General features: G+C 36.1%; 1 protein-coding gene across 5 annotated transcripts in view; it reads right to left on the minus strand.

The window, feature by feature from the left end:
* LOC116112841 (DNA topoisomerase 3-beta) overlaps positions 1–26894 on the minus strand; it is a 45008-nt gene continuing 18114 nt past the window's right edge. For 3 of the 5 annotated variants that reach the window (XM_031398962.1, XM_031398965.1, XM_031398963.1), the window contains 11 exons: positions 14918–15017; positions 11867–12110; positions 10091–10253; positions 9883–10002; positions 7772–7851; positions 5659–5937; positions 3882–4050; positions 3493–3621; positions 3160–3372; positions 1738–1917; positions 1–780 (listed from right to left, as the gene is read on the minus strand). In XM_031398962.1, coding sequence (XP_031254822.1) covers positions 133–780; positions 1738–1917; positions 3160–3372; positions 3493–3621; positions 3882–4050; positions 5659–5937; positions 7772–7851; positions 9883–10002; positions 10091–10253; positions 11867–12110; positions 14918–15017 — 2325 coding nt within the window. In that variant the 3' untranslated portion in view covers positions 1–132. Of the gene's footprint in view, positions 781–1737; positions 1918–3159; positions 3373–3492; positions 3622–3881; positions 4051–5658; positions 5938–7771; positions 7852–9882; positions 10003–10090; positions 10254–11866; positions 12111–13086; positions 13720–14917; positions 15018–26894 lie in introns of those variants that run through there. The other 2 variants (XM_031398964.1, XM_031398966.1) reach the window with 2 other exon arrangements.

The following is a 26894-nucleotide window of genomic DNA, read 5'->3' on the forward strand; positions in this document are numbered from 1 at the left end:
CAATAAAGTTTCCACCAAGGAGATAATTTCAAAAGCTGAACAAGTTCATAGTTTCAGAATTTTTGTTCATAAAATCAACTGCACGCTGAAAACAATTTAAGATCAAATACACAGGTGAAAGACTAAACGCTTTCAAAAGTCTCGAAAACTCATTTTAGGATCCACCATCTTCCCAGTATTTCGTCCTCTTCCTTTATATCCGCCTCGCCTTGCACCTCTTCCTCTTCCCCTACCACCTAAACGTTTGAAAAACGATCTACCATGTTTCACCTCTATGAGAGAATGAAGCAACTCATCACAAAGAATGCACCCAATATGCAATGTAGCGCCATCATCCAAAGGCGTTGTTTTCTTATTGAAGTCCACTTCTATTATTGTGGAATCACATTCAGGACATTGATCACGAGTGGTGGCAATTCGGTGTGCACCTTGAGGGAGGAAGACAAGGCAATTGCACATATTGCAATAAAGTCTCCACTTGGGAGCACTTACTGGGTCTAAAACCAAAGTACCATTGCATTCCGGGCAAGCGCAAACTCCTTGAGCTATTAGAGAGTGCCGACATGTTGGGTGAGGACAGAGGAAGCATGGCATACCCGCTTCTTTACCAAACTTGCCAGAAATATTGGTCTTAGTAGTACCAAAGAGTGTGTCTACACCTTCAAATGGAGGATTGTTGTAGCAGAATGGGCAGAGAGGGAAAGACTTGCCTTCTGGACCAGCCATGGAGAAAATCAAAAGCTCGAAGCCATCCAAAGGACATGTGAGCTCTTTGTAGAGCTGTGAAAAAAACATAAAATTAATTAGCTTTCGGAGCTAGAGTGCTTGCTAGTAGCCACAGGAAGCTAAGAAAGAACAAAGTCATCCAGACAGATAATTTTGAAAAGAGCAGAACGTAAAGCCCTATGAAATCACTTGGAAATTTCATATCCTTCTTTCTAGAAAAAAGTAACCACTGTTAACTTATAGGACTGAAGATTTATGATCTGAATTAACAGATTTGATGTCAGACACAAAAAACAAGTTAAAAAACCAGAACAATTTCAAACAAAGGCAACTATAGTTCACATTTTCATAAAATAATTACGCAACACAAGGATCGGTTTGTTTTATAATCCGAAAATGCATTTAGTTGAGAATGTATTTTGATTAGAAAAATATGTTCAGCAAAGGTTCATAAAGCAATTTTCAAAAATACACTAACAGAATGAGAATTGGAGGTAGGTTGCTTCAGGACATTCTAAGCATGAAATTGGAATTCTATACTGATTCACCCCTTAAATTAATTTATCTTACGTTTTATTGGACGGGAAATTCTAATTTTAACTGAATATTTCACTTACAAACTTCGATGTAATTAAATCCATACAACTTTATCAAACAATTATTTGCTACATACTACATTTTTTAGTCGAACTAAGCTTAAAATATATCTGGTTAGGTCACTACCAATAGAGATGAGATATATGGCCCAACTTTGTGACTAGTAATATACCAGGAGTTAAACAAAAGAGACACAAACACTTCTAAAACAATATGCACATGAAGGTAAAAGCATCTCCACCAATTCCACCGAGACAGGAAAGCCAGGATAAGATTGACAGTATGTAATCAAATAGAAAATTATTATGTTAACATTCTATGAAACCAGGTCTTATATTTTCAATTGGAAAAAGCTCTCTTGAGCTAGGTACAAATTGAATATCACGAATAGGTTGTAGATACAAAACATATTACCTTAATGGTACCCTTTTGAGGGAGATTATAAACGTCCTCACATGTAGCACAGTAAAGCCGTGATGGTTGGGTAGAAATGTACTTCATATACCGCAGGCATTTACCGCATTTACTGAGAACACGTCCTGAGTCAGAAAGTGGGGAGAATTGTGCTTCAAATAGTGCGTCCATGTTTTCAATCTGCAACAAAAACAGGGAAAGCAAATTGATTAGTAAAAACTAGAATATGAAACAATCACAATGTCGAGTAGGACGAACCTTGAATAATTTTACTTGATCTAGTAGTAACTGAAATCCTGTAGACTGGCACTTTAATATTTTTAATTAAGTCCATAGCATTCAGAACTTTGCAAATACCCTGAACGAATAAAGCTTGAACTTGACTTACAGTGCAGACAAAAAGACCTTAACAAAGGGTAGACATGGACATATAGGTGGCTTTTGAGATATTTTGGACACTATTCCAGCAAGTTTCAGAAATATCCACAAGTAGTGGATGAGACTTGGAGTAACAATTAGTTTTTATTTTTATTTGTTTTTTAGGGCTTGTTAAAAGAGAAAAAGACAATGAATGAAACTTGGTTCTTCTCAGGAAGTATAAGGTGTGATGAAATGGATTCTAAAGTTTAGCAAAAGATTGAGATAGTATTCATGATCGTTACTCTCTGCAGCAACTGGGATCTAAGGCTCTTATACCATATTAAAAATGATTTACTTCATATTGCTCTCATGGTGAAACATTGAGAACGGAACATATAGAGTGGAATGCTTAAGGGAAAAGGAAATCCAACACATACGCCAAGGAAAATGAAGAAACAACTAAGATTTTTCATTTGTTTCCCAATCAAACATAAGAAAATATATATATTATATACTCCCTATTTTAATTCAAATAAATGGGAAAATGACAAGATGAATAGTTCACAAATCCATGTCCACATTTTCTAATGTAATAGTACTGTCAACCACCTAGGAGAGTCTATCACACATCAGGTATACTACGTCATTCATATATAATTAATTTTAAAAAAAAAATGCTAATCATGTTAGTTAAGATTTTTGAGAAAATAAAATAATAAATAAATGAAATGCTTTCAGATTTGGGTAATGGATGACATGGTACAGCGAATCCATAGTAAACTTTTAAGCCACATAAATCGAAGCTAATAGGATGCTAATTTGGTTGAATTCTCTTTATATTTGTTTAATATAAAAGCAGGGCTCATTCTTTTAATGAATTTAAGTGAGAGGTATATCAGAGTTTTCAGAATAACTAGGGAGGTTTCTTGTGACTTTTGAAACCAGTGGCATTTATTTTAGCCAAACTAAATGGCAGGCCAATGAAACATTATCCAAAAAGCATTATTGTGTGCCCAGGTCCCAGTAGTTGAGACTTAAGGACCAAATGATAAGATTTTTAACCTGCTTAACAAAGTAACTGTACTTCTCCTTAAATTGTTGTAGCACATGCTGCACAACACGAGAATGATCTGCCTGACCCTTAGCAACAAGTGTTATCTGTTGCTCAATGAAACTTCGGATGTCTGGCAAACAAAGATCTGGATCAATACACTGATAGCCTCTTACAAGCGTGATACCTAATGCAGTAGGAACCAATTTCCTGCCAGCTTGAACCTGCGAATTGAATGTAAAGTGAATACTAAAATCTTGGAAGCATAACCAACAAAGTAAATTATCTATATAAATGCACTAAAAATATCCAACAGTAGGGAAATAATGTTTAACAGTTATAACCTGGACATAGTTACGCTCACATATGTTGTTAATATGCACAGGTATTGATGCATCTGTGCCTATTCCATTCTTCTCCATCAAGGAAATAAGCTCACTCTCACTGAGATAATCGGGTGCTACAGTATTTCCCTGCCAATGTCAGGAACTCAGGATCAATCAGTAACTTACTGAAAAAAATACATTGGTAATACTGATAATTATATCATTATATTTCAACTATCATATGCCCACTCTCCTTTCTTTGGGGGAAAATGCAGCACATTAGAGCCCTTGTCAACCTTCCCCTCCCCACCATTTATGGAGGAAAAAACTCCTAGTTTAACAGAGAAAATTGTAGAAATCCTGAGCTAAAAAATTTAAAAATATCAAACTGTGGCAAAAAAAGCTACCTCCTTCAGCTCCACCCTTGAAACTTCTATTTTCTCTCCTTTAGAAAACTCAGGAAGATTTTTCTCATTTATTGCTAACCATGGCATAATTGATGTAAATCCTTGGACTGTAACATGATGCCCTACACAATGGAAGTATTCTCCACCCATTGAAAATTTAACCTTTTTCCTGGAATGGACAGCAAGTGTTAACACTATGCTACAATATAGAAGTCACAAGCAAGTAGTATATATTTTCTGCTTGCTCTATTTCTTTATCTCAAAATTGATTAGCATTTTTTCATGGCATAAAACATGGTTCTCACATATTTTAATTCTAAACCTAGATATAAGAAAATTGTCCTTTCAATGCAAAGCACAAGACTATTATTTTTCATTATTTAATGAATATAATGCAATTAGTTTTGGAGTATCGAAAGAATTGTTTTACCTACTTCCTCAATAAGCATATAAATAAAAAGGACTCGCATGATAGGAAATTAGTCATACATTAATTAGCACTTAACAATAGACACTAAAACTTCTAAATGAAGAAAGAGATTCAACACTCTAGTTATGATAAAGAAATCATCTGACATCTTGAAATAATTGCATATTTTTAAGAGTAATTATCTTTTTGCCAATCTGTGCTACAAATGATGATTCTCTAACTAAAGCATCTTCTCATCAAGCCTAAAAGTGGGAAAGCATATGACCTCCCAGTCTTTATGGTAATTCTGCCACAAACAATATCAGTCAAGAACCAACTAAAATATAGTTGCCACCAGTAATCAATATATATTGTCTTGGTTGGCAAAGAAAAGAACGACTCATTGTGCACACCTAAACATCAAGGACAGTATTTGTATGAGTTTCTTCCTAAGTTATAATTGAGGGGGAAATTCATAATGTTAGAAAGTAAAGCACATGTTTGAGCCTAAGCAAAAATTTACAGAACAGAACTTAAGAACAAGAAGACCAAATGCATTGTAATAAATTGCAAATGGTGAGGAAAACAGAGAGTATGAGGCCTCACTAGGGTTATGTCTGAACATAATAGAGCATAAAAAGCTAAAAGACGTTACAAGACAATAAGAGTGAACCACCAGCACAATAATAAAACATGTCAGGCTCTGATTGTAGACATGGATTGGGTAGAACACGAATGAGATTCTCACTCCATACATTTTATAGAGTTACCACTCCCATTATTATGATTTGGCCAATTCATTATAAGAGGAAGATTTATGTATTCTTTTTTTTCATTTAGTTTAACCACTAAATAGGAATAACCAAACATGGAAACGTCAAAAAAAAAAAAACACTCATCTTCTCTCTTTATGTACACAAGATGGTAATTAGTAAACATTTCAAATTGGGCTATACAGAATTTACTCATTAATACTTTAAGGATTACCAAACATTTTATAAGATTTACTCTTTTACATATATTAAGACAAAACCGCAAGTTGCTGTGGTCACCAATTATTTTTCTTTTTAAATGGTGTGGCAGTGGGAATCATGATCATAAGAAAAAAGATGAAAGGGATAGAGAGGGGTGTTAATGTTGAGATTAATGAAGCACTAATATCATTTCAACACCAAGGGTAGTGGAGGAGATGGCTGAAGATACTTTTTTATTTTGAATCCTACAGGAAAGAGAATAAGCATAATTCTCCTTAAGAAATGAGCTTGACTCATTAATTATGCGGTAATTTAACTCATTATGATATTCCCATTCCTGTCAAACAAAATGCACTAAAACTGTTAAATTGGAGTCAGGGAATAATGCCTTTACCTTACATACTTGCAGTCAGGAGACACACTGCCTAGAAAATGTTGACAGACGTACTGGTATAGTCTCCAAGCATCTTTGCCAAGATTATCTTCAGTTGCTGACTGCATTGGAGTAATAGGGGGATGGTCTCCTGCATCTGTTCCAGACCGCGGCTTATGATAACCTTCAGCAAGGAGTCTTCGTACATAATCACCCCATACTGGACTATTTGCTTGTGCACTAAGTGTGCCTTGAAAATCAAACGAAGAAGGGTAGGAAGTACTTTCTGTACGTGGATAGCTAGATGAGTGGCATAAAGATCAATAATGATTATTATATTCCACAGAGACAAAAGAAAAATGACAGTTAAAATGAAAAATTAAGGGATCAAACAAAATGCTGATATATTTGGATTAGATTCCCAGATTGGATCACATATTGCCAAGATGTCATTTCAAAACAAGGTTACTCAAGGTTCAAGGATTTGTCCGATCAGGAACCTCCAACTTAATTTGTCATATGGTTTTCAATTCCAAATCAATCATACTTTTCCTGAGCAGGAAAAAAGCACCACAGCCTAAACTTTGAAGCCTACAATGTCAAATTAGATGCATAATCTGATATAAATAACCTACAGTAACCTTGTCAGCTAAATTTAAGAAATTATAGATAGGTGATGCAATAATTTTAGGAAATACAAAATTGATTACTTTTAAAACTTTTTTCATTGAAAAGCAAAATAAAAGGGTGCACAGGCTACTTGTGTGTGTAATTTCAAAAATTAAAAATGTTCAAACGGCCAATTCAGCAATGATTTTTGAATGGTTGCAAATTGTCAAACAAACACAAAAAATAAAATAGAAAATTAAAAAAATATTATGTGCCAGAAGTCAAAGTTGACCAAGAACGCAAAAAAATTAGATGTGAAACATTCTTCTATAGCACAAAAAAATAGCCTCTTTGTCTGTTAAATCTCCTAGGTTATATTATACAGTTTTTGTGCAACAAAATATCCACATTTGATGCCCTAAAACCTCCCATGTCATGCCTGTCAATGTTCAACAGGAAAAGAAAATGACCTGCAATAATACAGAAACATCCAACAACAACAGAAGCCAACAACATGAACTGGTAAACATGACCAGGGCCATCCATCATGTTACCAGCTCTCTTCTCAAAAATAATTATTACACAAACATGATTCTAGAGAGACAAACCTACAAATATAATTCAGCTTATGTACAAGCATTGTTTCTCAGACACAACAGTAGATCCCTGGCCCTGTGAGAGAACAAGGAGAAGGTATAGAAGCATGCACCAATTAAACACATCTACCCCCCAAACCAAAATGCTCAGCAAGAAATGCACCCATCTTAGATGAATTTCTCCACGGATACAGCAAAAGCTTCACTCACCTAACATAGCAGCATTACATGAATGCAATGAAGTTGAATCTTGTGAAGTAAAGAACTTTCCATATCATCAATAATTGCCATTTGCGGATTTCATATGTGAACTAGCCAAATGCACACTAGACAAATTTCTCCACTGATACGCCAAAGTTTCACTTACCTTACATTGCACTCAATGAATCCAACAAAGTTGAACCTTTAGAACTACAGAAGCTTCCATCTTTTTCAACAAATTTCCAATTGTGGATTCAATATGTGAACTACCCAACAACATAACCAGGACCTACCATTTGGTATCAGCTTGCTTCATAAGATAATCATCGTCAAGCATAATTTTGGTCTGAAAATAAGACCAAAACTAAAAAAAATATGTATCTGACTAATTCTTGCTCTACTGAGTTATTCCATATCTGATCCCTGCTCTGCAGGAGAACAAGGAGAAGATATAGAAGAATAGACCTTTACCACATCTATCCTTGTAACCACACCCAATTAGAAATAAATGCACCTACATGACACAAATTTGTCCATTGATACAAGAAAAGTCTTCACACATCTCACACACTAGCACACAATGAAATCAAACCAAATTGAGCCTTGAGAATACAAGTCTAGAATTTAGATGCAGATATCACATTGTATACTTATACAATCACAAAAATAAATAAATAAAGCAAAAGACCAAGCAGGTTAATCAAAATGGAAAAAGATATGGAGAAAACCTGATGAAACCTTGAGTATACAAGCGCTCAGCCAGCTGCATAGCCATTTGAGGTCCAAAGCCTAATGCACTTGAAGCAACCTGAATGATATTGTCATTAAAAAATAAAATTAAAAAAAAATTAAAAAAAAAAAAAGCAATTTTAATTTATACTAACAATAGTACAAAGATTATTGAGCAGCACTCCATCTCAAGATATCGAAAATATACAGGTGAAAATATTCACTTAAGAACACAATGCTTGAATTAAAACGCTAAGACTCTGCTTGGTTCACTATTCTGATGCTTTTTAGAATAGTATTTTAGAAAAAGTAAAATTGGGTTATTTTTACGAAAAAGGTAATTATTAATGCTTTGAGAGTTGAATAAAGTAGAACTGGAATTTGAAAATATTGAAACAAATGCATATTTGAGTTTTTAGGATAGGATAATCGAATAGGATAGGGTAATAATAGTAAACCAAAGGAGCCCTAAGTATCCTGAGCTGAATTAAGGCAATCTACTCAAGTTAACTCAAGATATTACATTCACAGATCAAAAATGGCACCTTTAACAGTGAGATCTACCTCTATATTAAAATACATTATGAGACAGGAAATATTACTTTACATCACACACATGTTCCTTAAGTTGAGTCACTAATACGAACTTCAATAACCAGAATGTATTTTTGATAAAAAGACTATTTTTAAAATACTAAATCATGACACTCAATTAGTTGAAATCCACAGTAGAAGGCTTCTCAAAGTTTTTAAGTCCGCTTGTGGAAATAGGCTTGGGTTGACCACATTACAGTCTCCACAGAGATGACAAGAAGTTGTTTTATTTTCAGTTATGTTGAAAGGATGGAAAAATATTTACATTTAAGACAAAGCAAGAAGATGTTAACTAATGTTAATAGTGAACAAAAACACTATTACATAAATTAACTCATTAAGTACTCTAACTCAGAGGCAGAATTGATATTTCTCACATAGCATACACAATAGTCACATAGATGACATCAGCATCTACGAATCTGACTCTTCACACAATCTTTTATCTCATAAATTCATTTTCTATTTGTTAGACTTAAGTATTCATGTTGAGCCCTTACCTAATAGTTTAAGCTTTTGGATGAAGTGGCTATTTAACATTTCTTTCTTCCTTGTTCATCCAAGATTTGATCTATCATAACAACTTATTGAAACTCAACAAATAGATCCTGTCCTATATAGTCAATGCTCATCCTCCATGGACATTTTGATAGATATCACAGGTTCTATGGCCTTACTGACCAAAAGAACCATAATTTTTAAATTATTAAGGTGATGCTGGCAGTATGTTAAATGATTTTAAATTTTTTATCAGATTCCAGTACAACTATGGCATTAGGGATGTATGTTTCATAATTTGAGCACTATGATTAGGTTTCTCATACAAATTTTCCTTGGTGACCTGCTTTGTAATGATATGGAAACTCATGCACTTTAATTACTTTTGTTTTTGAATGCAGACTTGTTATATCTATGGAGACAAACCAGCGGAAGTTTTTGACTCATATTGACTAAGGATGTGTCTCTTTCAGTAAGGAATACACATATTCATCTACTATTATACGATGATGCTGGAGCAACAAAAATATTTGGCCTTTTACAAAACTCAACTAAAGTGGGCCAGCACCAACATAGTCCCCCCATACGTCCTATAAATAAAGCCATGAGAGTAACTGTAGCTACTAATTGATGCTTCCTCGTATTGCTCACATGGGAAAATAGCTGAAAAAGATATTTTCCTTTTCTATTCTTCCATACGTCCTAGACCTGGATAAATTATGTTGCCATAATAATTTTGACATAAAGATTTCATTCACAAGAATCATCCATGCATCAGTGCAACAGATAATGAAAGTATCATAGATAACTTCTACTCTATGAATTTGTCCACTTTTCCCCTGTTTGACACTATTGCTAAATATTTGGGTATGGCAAGCGCTTATTTTAATACCCAGACCCATGCATCTCATTTGCCATATAAACTTGATACACTTTAAAGTGTCCAGGTAAATGTTATCTCAAAGCATAATATGTGTTAGAACAAGAATGGTATTAACCATCCTTCACTTTTGCTGACCTTTAGAAGATTCACAGTGTTAAGACCATAAGGACGAACTTTGCTTTCCTGTTTTTCTGATGTATCAATTACTTCTAAGATTCCATCCTGTGTGACCGACTTTTGAAACATCATAGCGACCTGTAACATGAAGCATGATATGCATTATCTTCTACGGTAAAGCTAACAATGAAATGGTACTGCAAGAAGCAAGGAAAGAAAGTCTCACATCCAAGTCAAACAACTTGTGACGTTCCCATTCTAGCTTAATTTCATAGCCATTCTGTATTATGTAAGGATGCAAAGCCCAAAACTTTTCTGGCTTAAAGGAAGTAATTTGCAAATATCGTTGTACGCAAAACCCCAGGGTGGGAGTTTGACATGGCCCATAGCTGAAATGAGAAATTAATAAGCATGGCATAATGGTGAGAACAATGACACACACATGAATAGTAAGGAATGTTTGTTGTAAATACATCAAACTAAAATGTAAAGAATTAGACATTGCATATTCTTCAATCAGATGGGAATCAGATATACAGTATCCAAAGCAATTAAAAATTCAAAGAACATGATGGAAATATGGGTAAATATATGAACCCTCAAAGAGTAATAACAAACAAATTCCTGAAAAACAGTACGCTAAAAAGAAGTTGCCTATGCATGGTATTACTAGCAAATATGAATTATCCATAAGCAAAATGACGATAATACAGACAGATGCTCATATCATGAATAGATAAATTGCTGCTTATTTAGGTGGCTTCTAGATGTCAGCAAACTTTGGTTCATTAGATTTTTTTTATTCCTTTGAGAGAAACAAAAAGGTTTTCCATTCAGATAGTTACAAAAATTGCAAGTAAGAAACCATTTGTTAAGGATGAACAACTTCTCAAATTAACTCACATATTAACATGAAACTGAAAAAAATTATACAATATCTACAAGGCTATCTATATAAGCACAAGAAACAGCATAACCATGATGTTTAAAGAATGCAGGTGAAATGTAAAGGTGTTTCAGGCTAATAACAGAGAAGAATGATAGCAAACTACATTAAAAATGCATCAGCATCAGTAGAAATATTGAGGTCAGCAAGAGATTCCATCTTCTCAAAGATTTGCACAAACAAATTTCACAAAGGTCAAAATTTCTGCATATTCATTTAGGGCTAATTCTAGATATCAGCAAAGCATTCAACAAACCGAACTACTTGTAATCTCAGCCTACATGGAGGTGCATCTAGATTTGTTTTCAGAATCATAAATGTGCAACAGCTAGCACAGATATTTAGCACAGATATTTTAAAGCCAATCACAAATCATAGAACTATACTGTCAGTTGGGTTGGTATAGAATTGCTAGACAAGATAAATTAGTAAGTTAATAACTGGAACTCAAGCAGAATCAGATTGTCTAAAAGAGACATGGATTCTCTAAAGGCTTAATCCAAATTTAGAAAAATTAGCCATTCTACAGTTTCCCTTAAATTTAAAACTTCTACGCGGATGCTGTTAAGGCTGAGGGGGATAAAGAATAGTGTTTTAAAGAGGTCAACCTCATCAATTCTATGATCTTTAAGGAAGATTTATTGTCGAATGTATCCAACCAACCTCATCAATTTACAGGTCAATCAGGGAGCCACAAGATTAGTATTGTTCTAGTCAAAATTAACCTTACAGCAAAGCAGAATATCTCACCCCCAATCCAAGTTTTCCCAATTATCTTGTTTTGCCATAATTTACTGAACATTCATGTATATCTGGAAAGAAACTAATAATGCAACTTTTCTCCACTCTTTTTCCAATTCCTCATTCAAGATTTCATGTTCCAACTACTTATACCTGGTCATATCTGAATCTGAAAGGCAACTGATTTTCCACATAGTAAATCTTAATTAGAAAGTGGTAACCATGGCCTTACCCAGATCACTTAGAACCCCATACACAGAACAAAACAAAGCTACAGTGCTAAAGAGAACATATAAGAGAGAAGAGAGAACCAACGAGATAACTCTGGAGTCAAGATTCCCATATTTTCCCTGGAAATATCTAGTTTGAAATCGTGTAAATGCAACACCAACTTTCAAATCTATCTCCTGCCGAGCATCAACAGCCAGTGCTTCATTTCTGTTAGGTTCAACAAGGTTATCCATAGCCTTAAAAATATCTTTCTCAGTAACAGAAGAAAACCGTGCACGATAAACCTTTCTTCTAGCATCATTTAATTGAATGCCAGTACTCTGCATGACTGCAGAAAAAAAAATAATAGAAGAGGCTTAGAAGTAATAATGGTGACTAATAAAACTTCCACACACAAAATTGTTCTCCAAAGAGTTAACAGATCAATACTGTAGAATAAGTTTGCTCTAAGATACAAGAATTTTATGAATTTTAATTTCTGTTACTTCTAATTCTTAATAAAAAAAGGAGATATAAAAGTAGGGACAAGTTATCCACAAAAAGGAAATATTGTCCAGAGCCATAAAAAAGCTCCAAGAAACTATACAAAAAGGGACTCATTTGGAGGTTTGATCACAGATTAGGAAAAAGTAGAAGTGACTCATTTGCAATTTGTTGATGATACTATATTCTTTCACTCAGTTGATAAAGAAAAGTTCTTCAATCTTCTTAAAAGAGTTATTTTGTGCCTTGTCTGGTTTAAGAGTAAATTAAAAGTATTTTGTCAAGCATCAATATGCAAAGGTCCTCAATAGTACATTTTACAGATTGAACTGGGTGTGAAGTGAGAGACTGGCCTATGAAATACCTAGGACTACCTCTGGGAGGAAATACTAGAGTATGAATTTTTGGTACCCAGTCATATAGAGAGGCGGAGAGAAGGCTGGATGGGTGGAAGAAAGCTTGTCTATCTAGAGAAGAAAGGTTGACACTTATCAATATGTTTTGACAAGTTTCCTACTCATATTATGTCCTTCTTCTGGTTACCTATTCTTGTACCCAGGAGGCTAGAAAAGGCTATGAAACATCTTTTCCTACAAGGCCATTAGGGCAGGAAAAAGAGATGACCTAGTTAAATGGTATATGGTGTCTCAACCTTATTATAGAGCCCGATTGGGGGTGGGGAATTTTTTTCAAAGTTATCAGACTTTGTTCAGTAAAGGGCTGCGGAAGTTCCATTAACAAAGTAATTTCCTGCAACATTCAGTGATTAAATGGAAGTATGGAATGCACAATAATGTTTGGGAAACTCATGAAGTACTTACAAAATCTCATAGATGTCCTTGGACATTTATTTCTCAAGGCAATAGCTTGTTCCTGCCTAATGTCAAGGAGATGGCTGGTAAAGGTAAAAAATAATATTCCGGAAGACAGATGGGTGGGCTTCTTGACGAGTCTGGCAACTTTTGTACAATCTCCTTCTTCAACACCTTCATTGACTTTTCAAATCTTTCATCATTTCACCCTTCTTCAGTAATTTGGAAGGCAAAAGTTCCAAATAAAGTGAAGGTATTGGTTTGCTCTGTTGCACTCACTAAAATCAGCACTAATGATATGGTTTAGGGGAGAAAACCTTTCATGTCCGTGTCTCCAAATTGGTGTATTTTGCACAAAAACGTTGACTACTTATTTTTTTCATTGTTTCCTATATAAGTTGTTTAAGGAGTGTAATCTCTCTTAGGCAGCAGCTCCTTCTTGTTACCTGATTTTCTTAAAAAGGCTTTGCAGTTTTGGGAGGTAATAAGAAGGTTATTGTGTGATGGAACTGTGCTACTATGGCAATTTTTTGGGTTTAATAAATGGAAAGAAGCAGAAAGATTTTTGAAGTTGTTGAGGGGAGAAGTCTCTTTTTCTTTACTCGAAAAATTGGGAAGCCTCATTAACTTAATTCTAGCATATCTTTTTCCCCTTTTTTTTTTTTTTTTTTTTTTTTCTTTGAGTCTTTGGGGGCTATCCTTGTTTGTATGTGGATAGCAACTAACAATTCTGAGCTAACACAAGGCTCCCATCCAATATTAATTAATCATCTAACTACACATTATTCTTCTCATATAAAGAAAAGTTTCCTGTTGCAACTTTAGAAACTTATCTCACAGTTCTTTGCTTGCTTTATGTACAGAAATCAGGAGGATATGTTACTTTTTTTGAGAATCTTAAAGTTCTCACAAACGTCCTAGAGGCTTAAGCTATTATATTATAATATTGCTTCACCCTCTGTTAAGCTATGCAAGAGTACCTAGAAAGTCAAATGCCCCATTACATATACTCAACAATGCTGACTCTCAGAACATATTTACATTGAGCCAAGACACTAATATAAGCAAACCAAATTTTAAGGATAATGCATCCAAGAGACTTCGTAGCCAATCAAGCATAATAGACAAAATATATGTATAAGAAAATCAAAGTCGCACTGATTAATATGGCCACAATTAACATGTTAAACATGGCAAGTTTACTAGATATAAAAAAATTGGCTAAAACGAACATTCCTACTCAAATCCAAGATACTTGAATTAGAAATTTCAAGCACAATTAAAAAGTTTTTTCCTCTTTTAAATATTTTTTAATAAAAGTTCTATTTACAAACAGATTGTAGAAATATTACGTTCAGCTTTTATCTCCATTTCTGTAAGGATGTTCCAAAAAAATAAATTTCAGATATTTGAAACCTTTTCCAACATAATTCCTCCAGGAAATTCAAGTATTTTGTCAGAATAATAAATCAATAATGATGAAATATATATGCAGAACCTTCAACATCATGTGAACTGAATAAAGCACTTTTTTTTAATTATTATTTTGGATAAGACATTAAAAAAATTTATTTAAATAGAATTTATATATAAAAGGTGAACCAGAACTCTACCAATTAAAAGTAAAAAAATGCATCGATAATTCCTCTACAAGAAGTCAAAAAATAAGAAATTTAAGACGATAGGCTGCTCAATGCCCTTCAATTAAAAAAAAAAAACTCACATCGTAGACGGCCAGATGCTCTCATTAGTTGATGTTTAAAGGTAAAAAGACTATTGCATCAAGTAAGTACCATATGTATAGGAACATACACTAAAGTAACAACTAAAGAAAGTTCACCTTCAAAACATATATTTTCCCCCTCGCGATCACAATCCAACCATAGCACCAAATGACCACAACCACGAGCTTCTTGACTTAGATGCCTACAAATATGTGCCTTATAACAAGAGAAATTGTCAGATACTTTCAAAAAAAAAAAATAATAATAATAACAAACTTAGAAAAAAAAACATCACAACCAATGGTATGTACATGCTTGATATACACAGAATGAACTCTTAAATGGATTCATTTATCAGCAGAACTTACACAGCGTATTTTCATAAGACCATAATATGCTATATACCTGAGTTGCAAAATGCAAACCTTAGGGGTAGTTTGTAAAATTATCTCTAGTATTGTAATTACAAAATTCTATTAAAAAAATAAGCAACTCTCACTTTTTCCATCCACTATAATGACCACCATTATGATATTTTGTGGGGCTAAGGAATTCCTTTAATGGACACCCGAATTACATGAAGTAGAAGTGAGTGGATGTAATTCATGTATAAAAGACATTGAAAAATATGGTAAGTGTGCATTTACTCTTATTTTATGTTTCTTAAAAGAATTAATTATAATATGTTTAATTTATTTTCCTTCGTAAGAATTTTAATTAAGACAATATGTGAAAAAAAAAATTAATTAAACTCATGTTAATTTAGTTGAAAAAGAAAAATGTAGAGGTAAACTAATTATATAGTGATAGACCTCCTGTCAATATAGTCTATAAGTCAAGGGGGCATAAAAAGGGAGCACTAAAAGGAAAGGGGCGTGAGTGATGGTTGTTACAGCAAGGGGAAAAGAGTGTGTGTGAAGGTTGTTACAGTTTGTTACGGGATTCTCATGCATGTGGCTGGATAGAATAAAGTTGTTAGGGTAAGGGTAGTATAGGAACTAATTGGGTATAAATAGCTAGGGTGTGGTAAAGGAGGTATCAAGTTGATTCATATAGGTTTTGTGGGAGGTCTCCAGCTCCTCGAATTGCTGGGAATTGTTCTGGGATCACTTTTCTTGCTACTGTTATTTTCATTCTGTTTCAATACTAACTTTCAGTTTAACACATTTGAGTGTTATTTCCATTCGGCTCTTGTGTGTGTGTGTTGGAATTGAGTTATTTGAGCAGGTGGTTCCATCAATTTGGTATCAGAGCCTGGTTGGGTAATGGTAAAGTCCAAAATGGAGAATAGAATGGAAAATGTGGAAAAGGAGATGAGGAATGTAAAGGAAGATATGGGCATAATAAAAACTGATTTGGGTAGTGTCAAGGAATACTTAATAGAGATGAGAGAACTGATGAGGCTAAGGGAAGAAAGGGAGGAAAAACGTTACCAAGAGAAAATGTCTGAAACTCTAGAAAATCAGAATTCCAGCGGAGATAAAGGATGTGAACGAAATCACAGTGGGGAGAGTGGGAAAGACGACAAAAAAATTCGCAAGCTCGAGCAACCCATTTTTAACAAGGATGATCTGTTTGGCTGGACTTTCAAGGCTGACAGATATTTCGCCATTAATCGTTACGAAGAGAAGGAGATGGTGCAGGCAGCAGCCATGTGCATGGAAGGAAGAGCCTTAAACTGGTATCAATGGTTGGAATCCCGAAGACCAGTCCAGAGTTGGAAGGATTTTAAAGTGGCTCTAATTGACAGGTTCAGACCATCATTTCAGGGAACAGCCTATGAGGCATTAGTAGCACTAAGGCAGACTGCGTCGGTGATAGAGTACCGTGAAGAATTTGAAGCTCATACAGCTCCGTTGAAGGAAATAGGAGACGAGATGTTGATAGGAATCTTTATCAATGGATAAAAAAAGGAAATCAGGGCTGAGTTGCGTAGTGCTAGAGAAAAGTAGGCCCAAGCTTACTAAGGCCCAAAACATTAAAGTGGAAGGTTATTCACGGGTCACACCAAGCCCAGAAAGTGGGCGACCCAATTTATGGTTCAACACAACCAAAAACCTAGGCGAGAGTCACTTTGCGTCAACAACATGCAGCGACAGAAGAGAAATACCTCCATCGACGACAGCTTCGAGCTCCAAAGGCGAGAACTTTCATCGTCTAACAGAAGCAGAAATTCAACTCAGAAGAGAGAAGGGGCTTTGCTTTAGGTGTGACGAAAAATTCAGCCCTAACCACCGATGTAAGAGCAAATCTCTACAGATCCTGTTAGCATGGGAAGATGAGGATCCAGAGAAGGTGAAACAGTTCCAGATAATGACGAAGAGCCCAATACTGAAGGTAATCCTCTGGCACTATCCATGAATTCAATCGTGGGAATCACCTCTAACAAAACTCTGAAAATAAAAGGGGAGATTGAAGGAGTGGGAGTTATTGTGTTGGTTGACAATGGGGCATCCCACAATTTTATTTCTTACGACTTGGTGCGCAAATTGGGCATGCAAATTGAAACAAGAAAAAAGTTTGGAGTAATGGTTGGTCATGGTGTCACGATGAGAGGAGAAGGAGTTTGTAAGGCAGTACCACTGGAAGTTCAAGGTGTCAGGATTACACAGGATTTCTTCCCTTTTGACTTGGGAGGAGTTGATGTTGTCTTAGGGGTGACTTGGTTGAGCTCCTTGGATGATGTCTGTGCAAACTGGAAAAACCTAACAATGAAATTCGAATGGGAAGACAGAAGGGTTAACTTACAGGGAGATCCATCTTTGGTGAAGACGGTGGTATCTCTGAGGGCCATGTTAAGATCACTCCAATCCTCGGGAGGAGGTTATTTAGTCGAATTTTGCTCTATGGAGGGAGAGCCAGAATCAGACAAGGAACCCACCAATCCTAGGATTTTGACATTACTAGAAGGTTGTAACCAAATGTTTGACCAACCTACTAAACTACCCCCACACTGTCAGCATGACCATGCCATAGTCCTGAAGGCAGGAGCTCGACCACCCAATATACGCCCTTATAGATACCCCTATTTCCAGAAAAATGAAATAGAGAAAATGGTGGGAGAAATGTTGGTAGCAGGAATCATCCAGCCTAGCACTAGCCCTTTTGCCAGCCCAGTATTATTAGTCAAAAAAAAGGATGGGAGCTGGAGGTTTTGTGTTGATTATAGGGCAATCAATGAGATAACTATTCTCAATAAATTCCCTATACCCACCATTAAGGAGTTGCTGGATGCACTAGCTGGGGCTGTGTTTTTTTCAAAGATTGATCTACGATCGGGTTACCATCAGATTCGAGTGAAAGAGGAGGATATTCACAAAACAGCCTTCCAAACTCATGACGAGCATTACGAGTTCTTAGTAATGCCATTTGGTTTAACTAATGCGCCATCAACCTTTCAAGCACTGATGAATACCATTTTTAAACCTGTTTTGAGGAAGTTTGTGTTGGTTTTCTTCGATGACATTCTGATTTACAGTCCTGATCTTGATTCTCATGTGTTCCATCTTGAACAGGCCCTTAAGATTCTGCAGGACAACAATCTGGTAATGAACAGGAAGAAGTGTCTATTCGGTCAGCGGAAGCTGGACTACCTAGGCCACATAATTTCAGCGCAGGGAGTGGAAGCTGATCCACACAAAATTGAGGCAATGATTAAATGGCCTTTGTCGACCAATGTGAAAGGGTTACGGGGGTTTTTAGGTCTCACCGGGTATTACAGGAGGTTCGTCAAGGGATATGGCAGTATTGCACAGCCACTTACTGATTTGCTAAAAAAGGATGCGTCCCGTTGGAATGAGGGAGCTCAAAGGGCATTTGATAGACTCAAGGAAGTTATCACTACAGTTCCCGTACTTGCAGTCCCAAACTTTACACTTCCTTTTGAAATTCAGACGGATGCTTCAGGTCACGGAATGGGTGCAGTTCTGGTCCAGCAGTCCAGACCCATAGCTTATCTAAGCAAGGCCTTCTCACCACAAGCACAACAGAAGTCCGTATATGAACGGGAACTAATGGCAATCGTTTTTGCAGTGCATAAGTGGAGTCCATATTTATTGAGCAAACGATTCATCATCAGGACTGACCAAAGGAGTCTACAATTTCTCACAGACCAGCGAATAAAAACTCCGGAACAACAAAAGTGGCTGTCCAAACTAATGGGATACTCTTTCGACATTCACTACTGGCCGGGAAAAACAAACATAGTAGCAGATGCTTTATCACGGAGAGGGGAAGGACCAGATTTGAATACCATGTCAATCGTCCAGTTTACAGAGTACGATGAGTTAGCCACGGAAGCACACCAAGATCCCAAGTTACAACCTATCATTCAAGACCTTCTCTTTGATCCTAACAGCCGCCCACAGTACAGACTTAGACAGGGGTGTCTTCTGTATAAAAACAGAGTTGTCCTACCAAAAAACTCCAAGTTTATAGCTAAACTTTTGGCAGAATGCCATTCCAACCTAGGAGGGGGGCATTCGGGGTTTCTCAGAACATACAAACGGGTATCCAACATTGTGTATTGGGAAGGGATAAGGCAAGATATTCAAGAGTTTGTAAAGGCTTGCACTATCTGCCAAGTCAATAAATATTCAGCCCTCAAGCCTGCCGGACTGCTGCAGCGCTTGCCAATACCGGAGCAAGTTTTTGACGATTTGACGATGGATTTTATTGGTGGTTTACCACAAGCAAAAGGTTTTGATAGTATTCTTGTGGTGGTTGATTGGCTCACCAAATACGCCCACTTCATCCTCTTATCTCACCCTTTTAATGCAAAAGAGGTTGCTACGATATTCATGAGGGAAATTGTTAAGCTCCACGGGTTTCCCAAGTCCATCGTGTCAGATCGAGATCGACTCTTTATGAGCCAATTTTGGCAGGAAATTTTCAGGGCAGCAGGGACCTCTCTCAAGTTCAGTTCCGCATACCACACCCCCAAACGGATGGCCAAACGGAAGTGGTCAATCGGTGTGTAAAGGCTTATTTGCGATGCCTCTGCAGTTCCCAGCCTAAACAGTGGCCAAATTGGCTCTCTTGGGCAGAGTTCTGGTACAACACAACCTACCATCGTTCCGCAAAAATGACACCGTTTAAAATCCTTTACGGCAGAGACCCCCCACTCCTCAAAATGACCGATTACCCTTCCTCAGTGGAAGATGTGAACCAGCAGCCCACCCACCGCAATGCCATTATCAATGAACTTAAACAACACTTGGAATCTGCTCAAGCACACATGAAAGCGCAGGCTGATAAACATCGCAGAGACATCAGTTTTACTCCAAGAGATTCTGTGTACCTAAAACTACAGCCCTACAGGTTTGGGTCTTTGGCCAGGAAATTGAATGAGAAACTCAATCCTCGGTTCTATGGACCATTCAAAGTGTTAGACAGAATTGGTCTGACTGCTTACAAACTGGATCTGCCCCCTATTGCCCGTATTTATCCGATGTTCCATGTGTCCCAGCTCAAATCCAGCGTGCATACCTCTATTCCAGTTCAACCACTTCCTAATTTTCTCACCGACGAGATGGAACTACAGGTTCAATCCCAAGCAGTCCTAGCAACGCAATCCCTACTTGATGGCACCAAAGAGATCCTCGTTCAATGGCAGGATCTGCCCCCCTTTGAAGCTACATGGGAGTCCTTCGACATCATCAACACACAATTCCCTCAATTCCACCTTGAGGAGGACAAGGTGGCTCTCCTTGGGGGGGGGGGGTGGGCGGTATTGATAGACCTCCTGTCAATATAGTCTATAAGTCAAGGGGCATAAAAAAGGAGCACTAAAAGAAAGGGGCTGAGTGAGTTGTTACAGCAAGGGGAAAGAGTGTGTGTGAAGTTGTTACAGTTTGTTACGGGATTCTCATGCATGTGGCTGGATAGAATAAAGTTGTTAAGGTAAGGGTAGTATAGGAACTAATTGGGTATAATAGCTAGGGTGTGGTAAAGGAGGTATCAAGTTGATTCATATAGGTTTTGTGGGAGGTCTCCAGCTCTCTCGAATTGCTGGGAATTGTTCTGGGATCACTTTCTTGCTACTGTTATTTTCATTCTGTTTCAATACTAACTTTCATTTAATCCTTTGAGTGTTATTCCATTCGGCTCTTGTGTGTGTGTGTTGGAATTGAGTTTTTGAGCAGGTGGTTCCATCAATATTACAAGTAATTGAAAAAAAAAAATTAAAAACAAGATTCTACCAAATTCATCTTGTGTTTTACTCGTTCTTAGTCATTCTACCAGACATACTTTCACTTTTTCATTTTAATAATGTTGTGTGTCCATATCTTAAAAACCCTAAACCCCAATTTTCATATTTGTTTTATACTTTTTGTCAAACACAAATTTGAAGAATGAAATACATGCACAGTAATAGTTTTAAGCAGCATAAACCCATGGTAGAGACATAAAAAACACATACTATAAAAAATTTGGGGCATATATGTGGATGTTAATTTTCTTTTTTCAGATCACAGATATTTTATAAGATGATTATTTTAAAAAATCTGAAGTTATATTACTGAAAAATAAATCTGCTTATATATATCTTAATTTTTCTTATAATTAATCATTTTAATATGTAATTAAGAGAATACCATCAAGATTTGCAAACCAATTTTTCTTTGCGTGATTTATCAATAGTAAAATGAAAATATTGTCTATCAATATCAGTAAACTCTATTTAATATATGTGAGGATAAAATAAAAAAGTCATTTTCAAACTTTAACAAAACAAGAAATAGTTCATATAATTTAATGGTCATAATTGGTAAAGTAACTGATTAACTCAAATTAATAGACGATAGGACATCATGTATCACCTTTTGAAACCCTAGTCTATGAATAATTTTGAAACTATACGGGTATAGAAAAATTTACTAAGAGATAACAAGATCCAATGTCACAACACTGTATCATACAAATCACAAACTTATGCGAACACATTTTTTTTTCATAATGTAGTTGTAGATGCATGTTTGATAATCCAAATAAGAAAAAAAGAGTCTAGCATGTAAAGATATATTATAATCACAATAAAGACTTTTCAAGATACAATTACAAATCTGTTTCAATTGCGATTTTAACTCATATACAAGTTCAAGGAAAAGAAAAATATGAACTGATGGCAAACAACACAAAGACAGTACCTTTGGGTTTGACTCTGTCCTCAGAACTGGAGCTTCAAAAAGATCTAAAGGGTCAGTGATAGACCAATCTTGTATGTTGCTGGAAAATCTACACTACATTTGCACAAAGAAATTGATAAAGAAAATGACGAACATAATTAAAGAGTTACTAAAACTAAGGCATGCAAGCAAAACATATTCACAGCTAAGTTTTTTATTTATAGGAACATAGACATGTATATTGACGAAATAAAACTTAGAAAGTGTATCAGAATCCCTATTACAAAAATAAGCCATCTAAAAGGGGCTAAAGCTTTACAAAGAGTATCATGACCAGTGCAAAGAAACCCAAAATGATAGACAATATGGCATGGACAACTCCTAAAAACCAAAATTATCTAACAACGCCTAACCAATAAGATGAATTAAGAAAAAAGAGGCGTCCTCAAAGTCTTTTGAGACAGAAGCCCAAAGAGATGGCAAGAACTTATCTTGCCTCATAGAGTTTCAGTTTCTTCTTCCCCACTGTCTTCAAAAATCCTTTTATTTCTTTCACCCCAAATCCCTAAAGATGAGAATCACACAATTTCTGAGAGTCTTGACCTTTTTTCCTCTACCAAAGAAAGTAAAGTTCTCCTACTTAAATCAAACAAGATGCAGGAGTACCCATTGAAGATTGGTTTCACTAACAACTTTTGCCCATACTTTGTAAGCCATTGGCAGTGAAGGAACAAATGGTCAGAGGATTCTGATCATTTTTGCACATAACACACCAATCGTGGAGAGACTCATTTGATGGCACTTTAATTGGATGAGTCAGCTGCATTGAGTTTTCCTTAAACCAGAATCCATGCAAATATGTAGGACATATAGGCAAGATGCGAAGGGCTATTTGGTCATTGTCTTTATATATTTTAGGATTGAGTTGTCTTAGTTAACTAAACTTTATTTTATGTTTTTGCTAGGATTATGATGAGACCTTGAGGATGACGGTGTAGGAAAGATAAATAGGTAGCAAGTTGTGGATTGAAAGGAAGCTGGCAGGAATTTCCATGGGTTTAGGCTAGGACAGGTGGCAATTGTTGGTAGGACGCAGAGGAATTCAGTTATGGAGAGAAGTTGGAGGATAAAAAGAGGGAGAGCAGACTGGGTAGTCAAACTGAAGCTGGAACTTCCAACACATACGGGCAAAATCGCGGTGATTGGGTGGCCGAAACTCAAGTTTCCCATTTTTTCCTATGAAGATCCCTATGATTGGGTGTTAGGGTAGAGAGATACTTCACTGTTAACGAATCTCAAATAAGGAGAAACTCGCGGCGACAGCGGCCGGGTGTATGGACAGCAACGTCGTCAACTAGTATCAGTGGATGGAGGTCCGAGCGTCGGTAACATCTTGTCGCTTTCAAGCTAGCGCTGCTTCATCTCTTCAGTGGTTCCAAGAGGGAAGTCCTTATAAGGCATTAATGGGAATCCGATAGCTAGCACGGAGGAAGAATATTGCGAAGGTTTGAAGCCATTTCAGCTCCTCTGGTGGAAGAGAAAAAAGAGATATTGGTGGCCTTCTTAATGGCTCAACGTAGAAATCAGGCTGAAATCATGTTAGCCCAGCCCCAATTTATTCAATTACTAGAGTTAGCCCAACGAATAGAAAAAAAAAAGGCAGGCCTTGGGGGATTTAAAAATTGGGTCGGGACAACATGGAGAACAAATGTAATTGGCGTGAGCTTGGACCATTAGAAATTGGGCTTGGACGTGGACTTGGATCAACAAATATTGGACCCAGCGTGGAATTGGGTTAGAGAAAATTGGGTTAAGGCAAGGAATTGGGTTAGGAGAATTCAAGGCAAAGATCCCTCTTTATAACCAATCAGCCAACTTTAGCAAGATCCAAATTAGTCTCAATAACCCGAGACCTACAACCACCCCCTCACCACGTGCCGATATTGGAGAGAGGCATCGTCTGGTGCCACGACAACTGCCTTACCAGAGCTCGAATACAACAGCAAACTGGTCGGCCGATTCTCACTTTTCTCCCCAGAACAACTCCATTCCGATGAATGACGAAGGTGAAATGCAAAGAAAAAAAGAGAAAGGCCTTTGCTTTCGATATGACGCCAAATTCTTTCTGGACATCGCTGCAAAGAAATACAGTTCTAGGTGCTTTTGGTTGATGAAGAAGATGAAGAGGAGTCGGGTAAGAAGAGGAGATGTGGAAGAGTATGAATGGGGTGGTGTCGGGTAAAAATTTCCATCTTCCCACCTTGAGGACAAGGTAGTCCTACCTGGGAGGGTAATGATAGACCTGGGAGGATGGGTAGGAAAGATAAATAAGGTTAGGGAGGAGCTGGCCCTCGAAGTCCACTTATCTTAATTTCTTTTGTTTGAGTTTTGCTATTTATTTGATTGTGTTGCTGGGTAGTCTTAGCTAGTTTCATTATCTGTGTATTTGGTTTGCTGATTACAATACAAGTATATACTATTTTCTGGGTATTTGGCTACTGTTTCCTGTTATTTTCTAGGTTTTTTTGGTTGTTTGCTTGCTGTTGTATGTGGGTTGGTTGAGTTGGGAGTGGTTCCTATCAGATTACAATTATTAAAAAAATATTTTGATTGGAGTTTTTTTTTAAGCTGTAAATAAAGCCTTCTACATTACTAACAACTCAGTCTTAAACAGAGAAACAAGACCAAATAGCCCTATCATCCTTCCTATATGTCCTACATCACCTATATTATGATTAGACCATCCACCTATCAACTTAATGTTTTAGGTTGAATTGTCTAACAACTCTAACTTTTTACTTCCTTTCTGCTACTTTTTTCATGACAGTTTTTGGAGATTGATGCACAACAAGATCATGCAAATGCATTGAACTTTACTCTCTTAAAAAGTTAAGGCTGTAGATAGAATAAAAATGGGTTAGAGGTCGAATCAATTCCTCATTTAGTTAGAAGAAAAAAAAAGTCATTTATTTATTTTACAATAAGCTCACATTATGATACAAGAGAATAACTATATAACCAAGGAAACAAAGATGTCAAACTAGAGGAACCAACCCAAATGTCTTCCCAAAATGAATCTTACATCATTACCAGCAACCAACTTAAGATTAGAAGCATACCTGACATCCTTAATTATAAATTCCCACAGACTTCCAATAGAAATTGTATTTTAATTTAGAAAACCGCCTATTATCTAGGAGCCCATATTGGCTTTTAATCACACATGCGAAAGAGATTTACTCCCCAAGGAAATCTCCAAAGCCATTTCCTAAAAGAGCCAAGTTCCTCTTCTCAAGATTGTTGTCTCCAAGCCCATTTTAGTACGAGATCTTCTAATCAATACCCACTTCACTGAATACCTTCTCTCTTTCATCATAACCTAATAGGACTCATTATTAAACAACAACGCCATTAAAGTATGCTAACCTAAGACATGAGTCACCCCAGGGTTAAATTACAAGGAGAGTATTGCAATAGTTTATCAACATAGCCATGCTACATCTTCAAGCACACAAAGAACCTAATATCATTTAGGTTTTCCTAACAACGACTAAGAACTGTGATATGTTGCAAAACTGCAAAGGAATGAAATTATGGCAAGATAAAGCTTAAGCATCACATGTAGCATGAAAAAGAAGATGGTGAGCAAGGGAGTATTGATTGGAGGAGTGGCTAATTGAACCTCCAGCACTATATATATTTGATAACAACAATATATCAGTAAGAAAGAAAGGATTCAAAGGAAGTGAACTAGTATTCCACCACAAACCTTATCTATTATCTTCAACACATAATTTGTTATTAGAGTTCTCTCAGTAGATCCAATCAGTCTGCCATTATTAGATTCTTATCATCAATGTGACCAATCTTCAAAATTATGAGTACTTGAAAAGCTCTCACACACACTCTATATTCTCTGCCCCTAACAAATATCCCCGAGGAAAAAAAAAGTAACAGAAAAAATAACATCAACCTCAAGTCATTCTGAAACTTATCCAACACCAGAAGCCCATAAAAAATGTAACAAAACTCTGTCCCACAAGAAATTGCCTCCTCTGCTCTAACATCTTCGAAATTTCTTATTCCTTTCTTGCCAAATAAACCAAAAAAAAAACCACCTCCAGAAACAACATCTCCATGACACCATGCATGAGGGAGAGGCACACACACATAACAGCAAGGTTCTTTTTCTGTAAGCAAACTGAGACAAGTTTATGGACAGAGCAGCAAACTTTACATAATATCATTAACTTTCATTTCCTACTCTCTAAGTCCAGAATTGATTTTGCTTATTACATAGCTCACCTCTAAACAAAATCTTAAAGAATCACAACAAAAAAGGCATAAAACTGAAACACTTTAAATTCCATAGAGGTTAATAGGAACTAACATGTAGAGATAGTCTTTCAAATTTCCCCCCATTTCTAATTACTCCTACCTATTGATTGAAATACAAATAATATTGAATTACATATTTTATTCCCAAAATAATTAAACTCTAGAGTATAAATTAGTACAATTGACAAGACTCTAAACCATAAGAGGATTCAATTAAATTCATTTCTGAAGTATTCTAAACACACTCTACAAGGAAATGATTCCTTAAAATCACAAGTGTAAACAACTGCAGACCTGAAAACATGCCCAATGACCGATGTGACTTTATAATGCGCTTGAGATCCAGAAATACAGCATCGAACTCGTGAACCTCGTACTACCCTTCCTTTAAACATCTGTAGCATGAAATTCAAACCTTGTAAATTTCTGATACCAAAAAACATGGCATTCAAGAAATTAGTAGAGCCTAAAATAAATCCATTAAGAGTGAAGTAACATGAAACTAGCATTAGATATAAGGTTAGGAGACCAAGAGCTTATTTCACACAAATCCTAACTAAAGTTGCAGACAATTGGATTAAAGTACAGAACTAACTAATGGGTCTAAAATATGGCATATGAAAAATAA

This window comes from Pistacia vera, unplaced genomic scaffold, assembly GCF_008641045.1.
Source record: "Pistacia vera cultivar Batoury unplaced genomic scaffold, PisVer_v2 Contig67, whole genome shotgun sequence".
In the NCBI taxonomy this organism is placed as follows: Eukaryota; Viridiplantae; Streptophyta; class Magnoliopsida; order Sapindales; family Anacardiaceae; genus Pistacia; species Pistacia vera.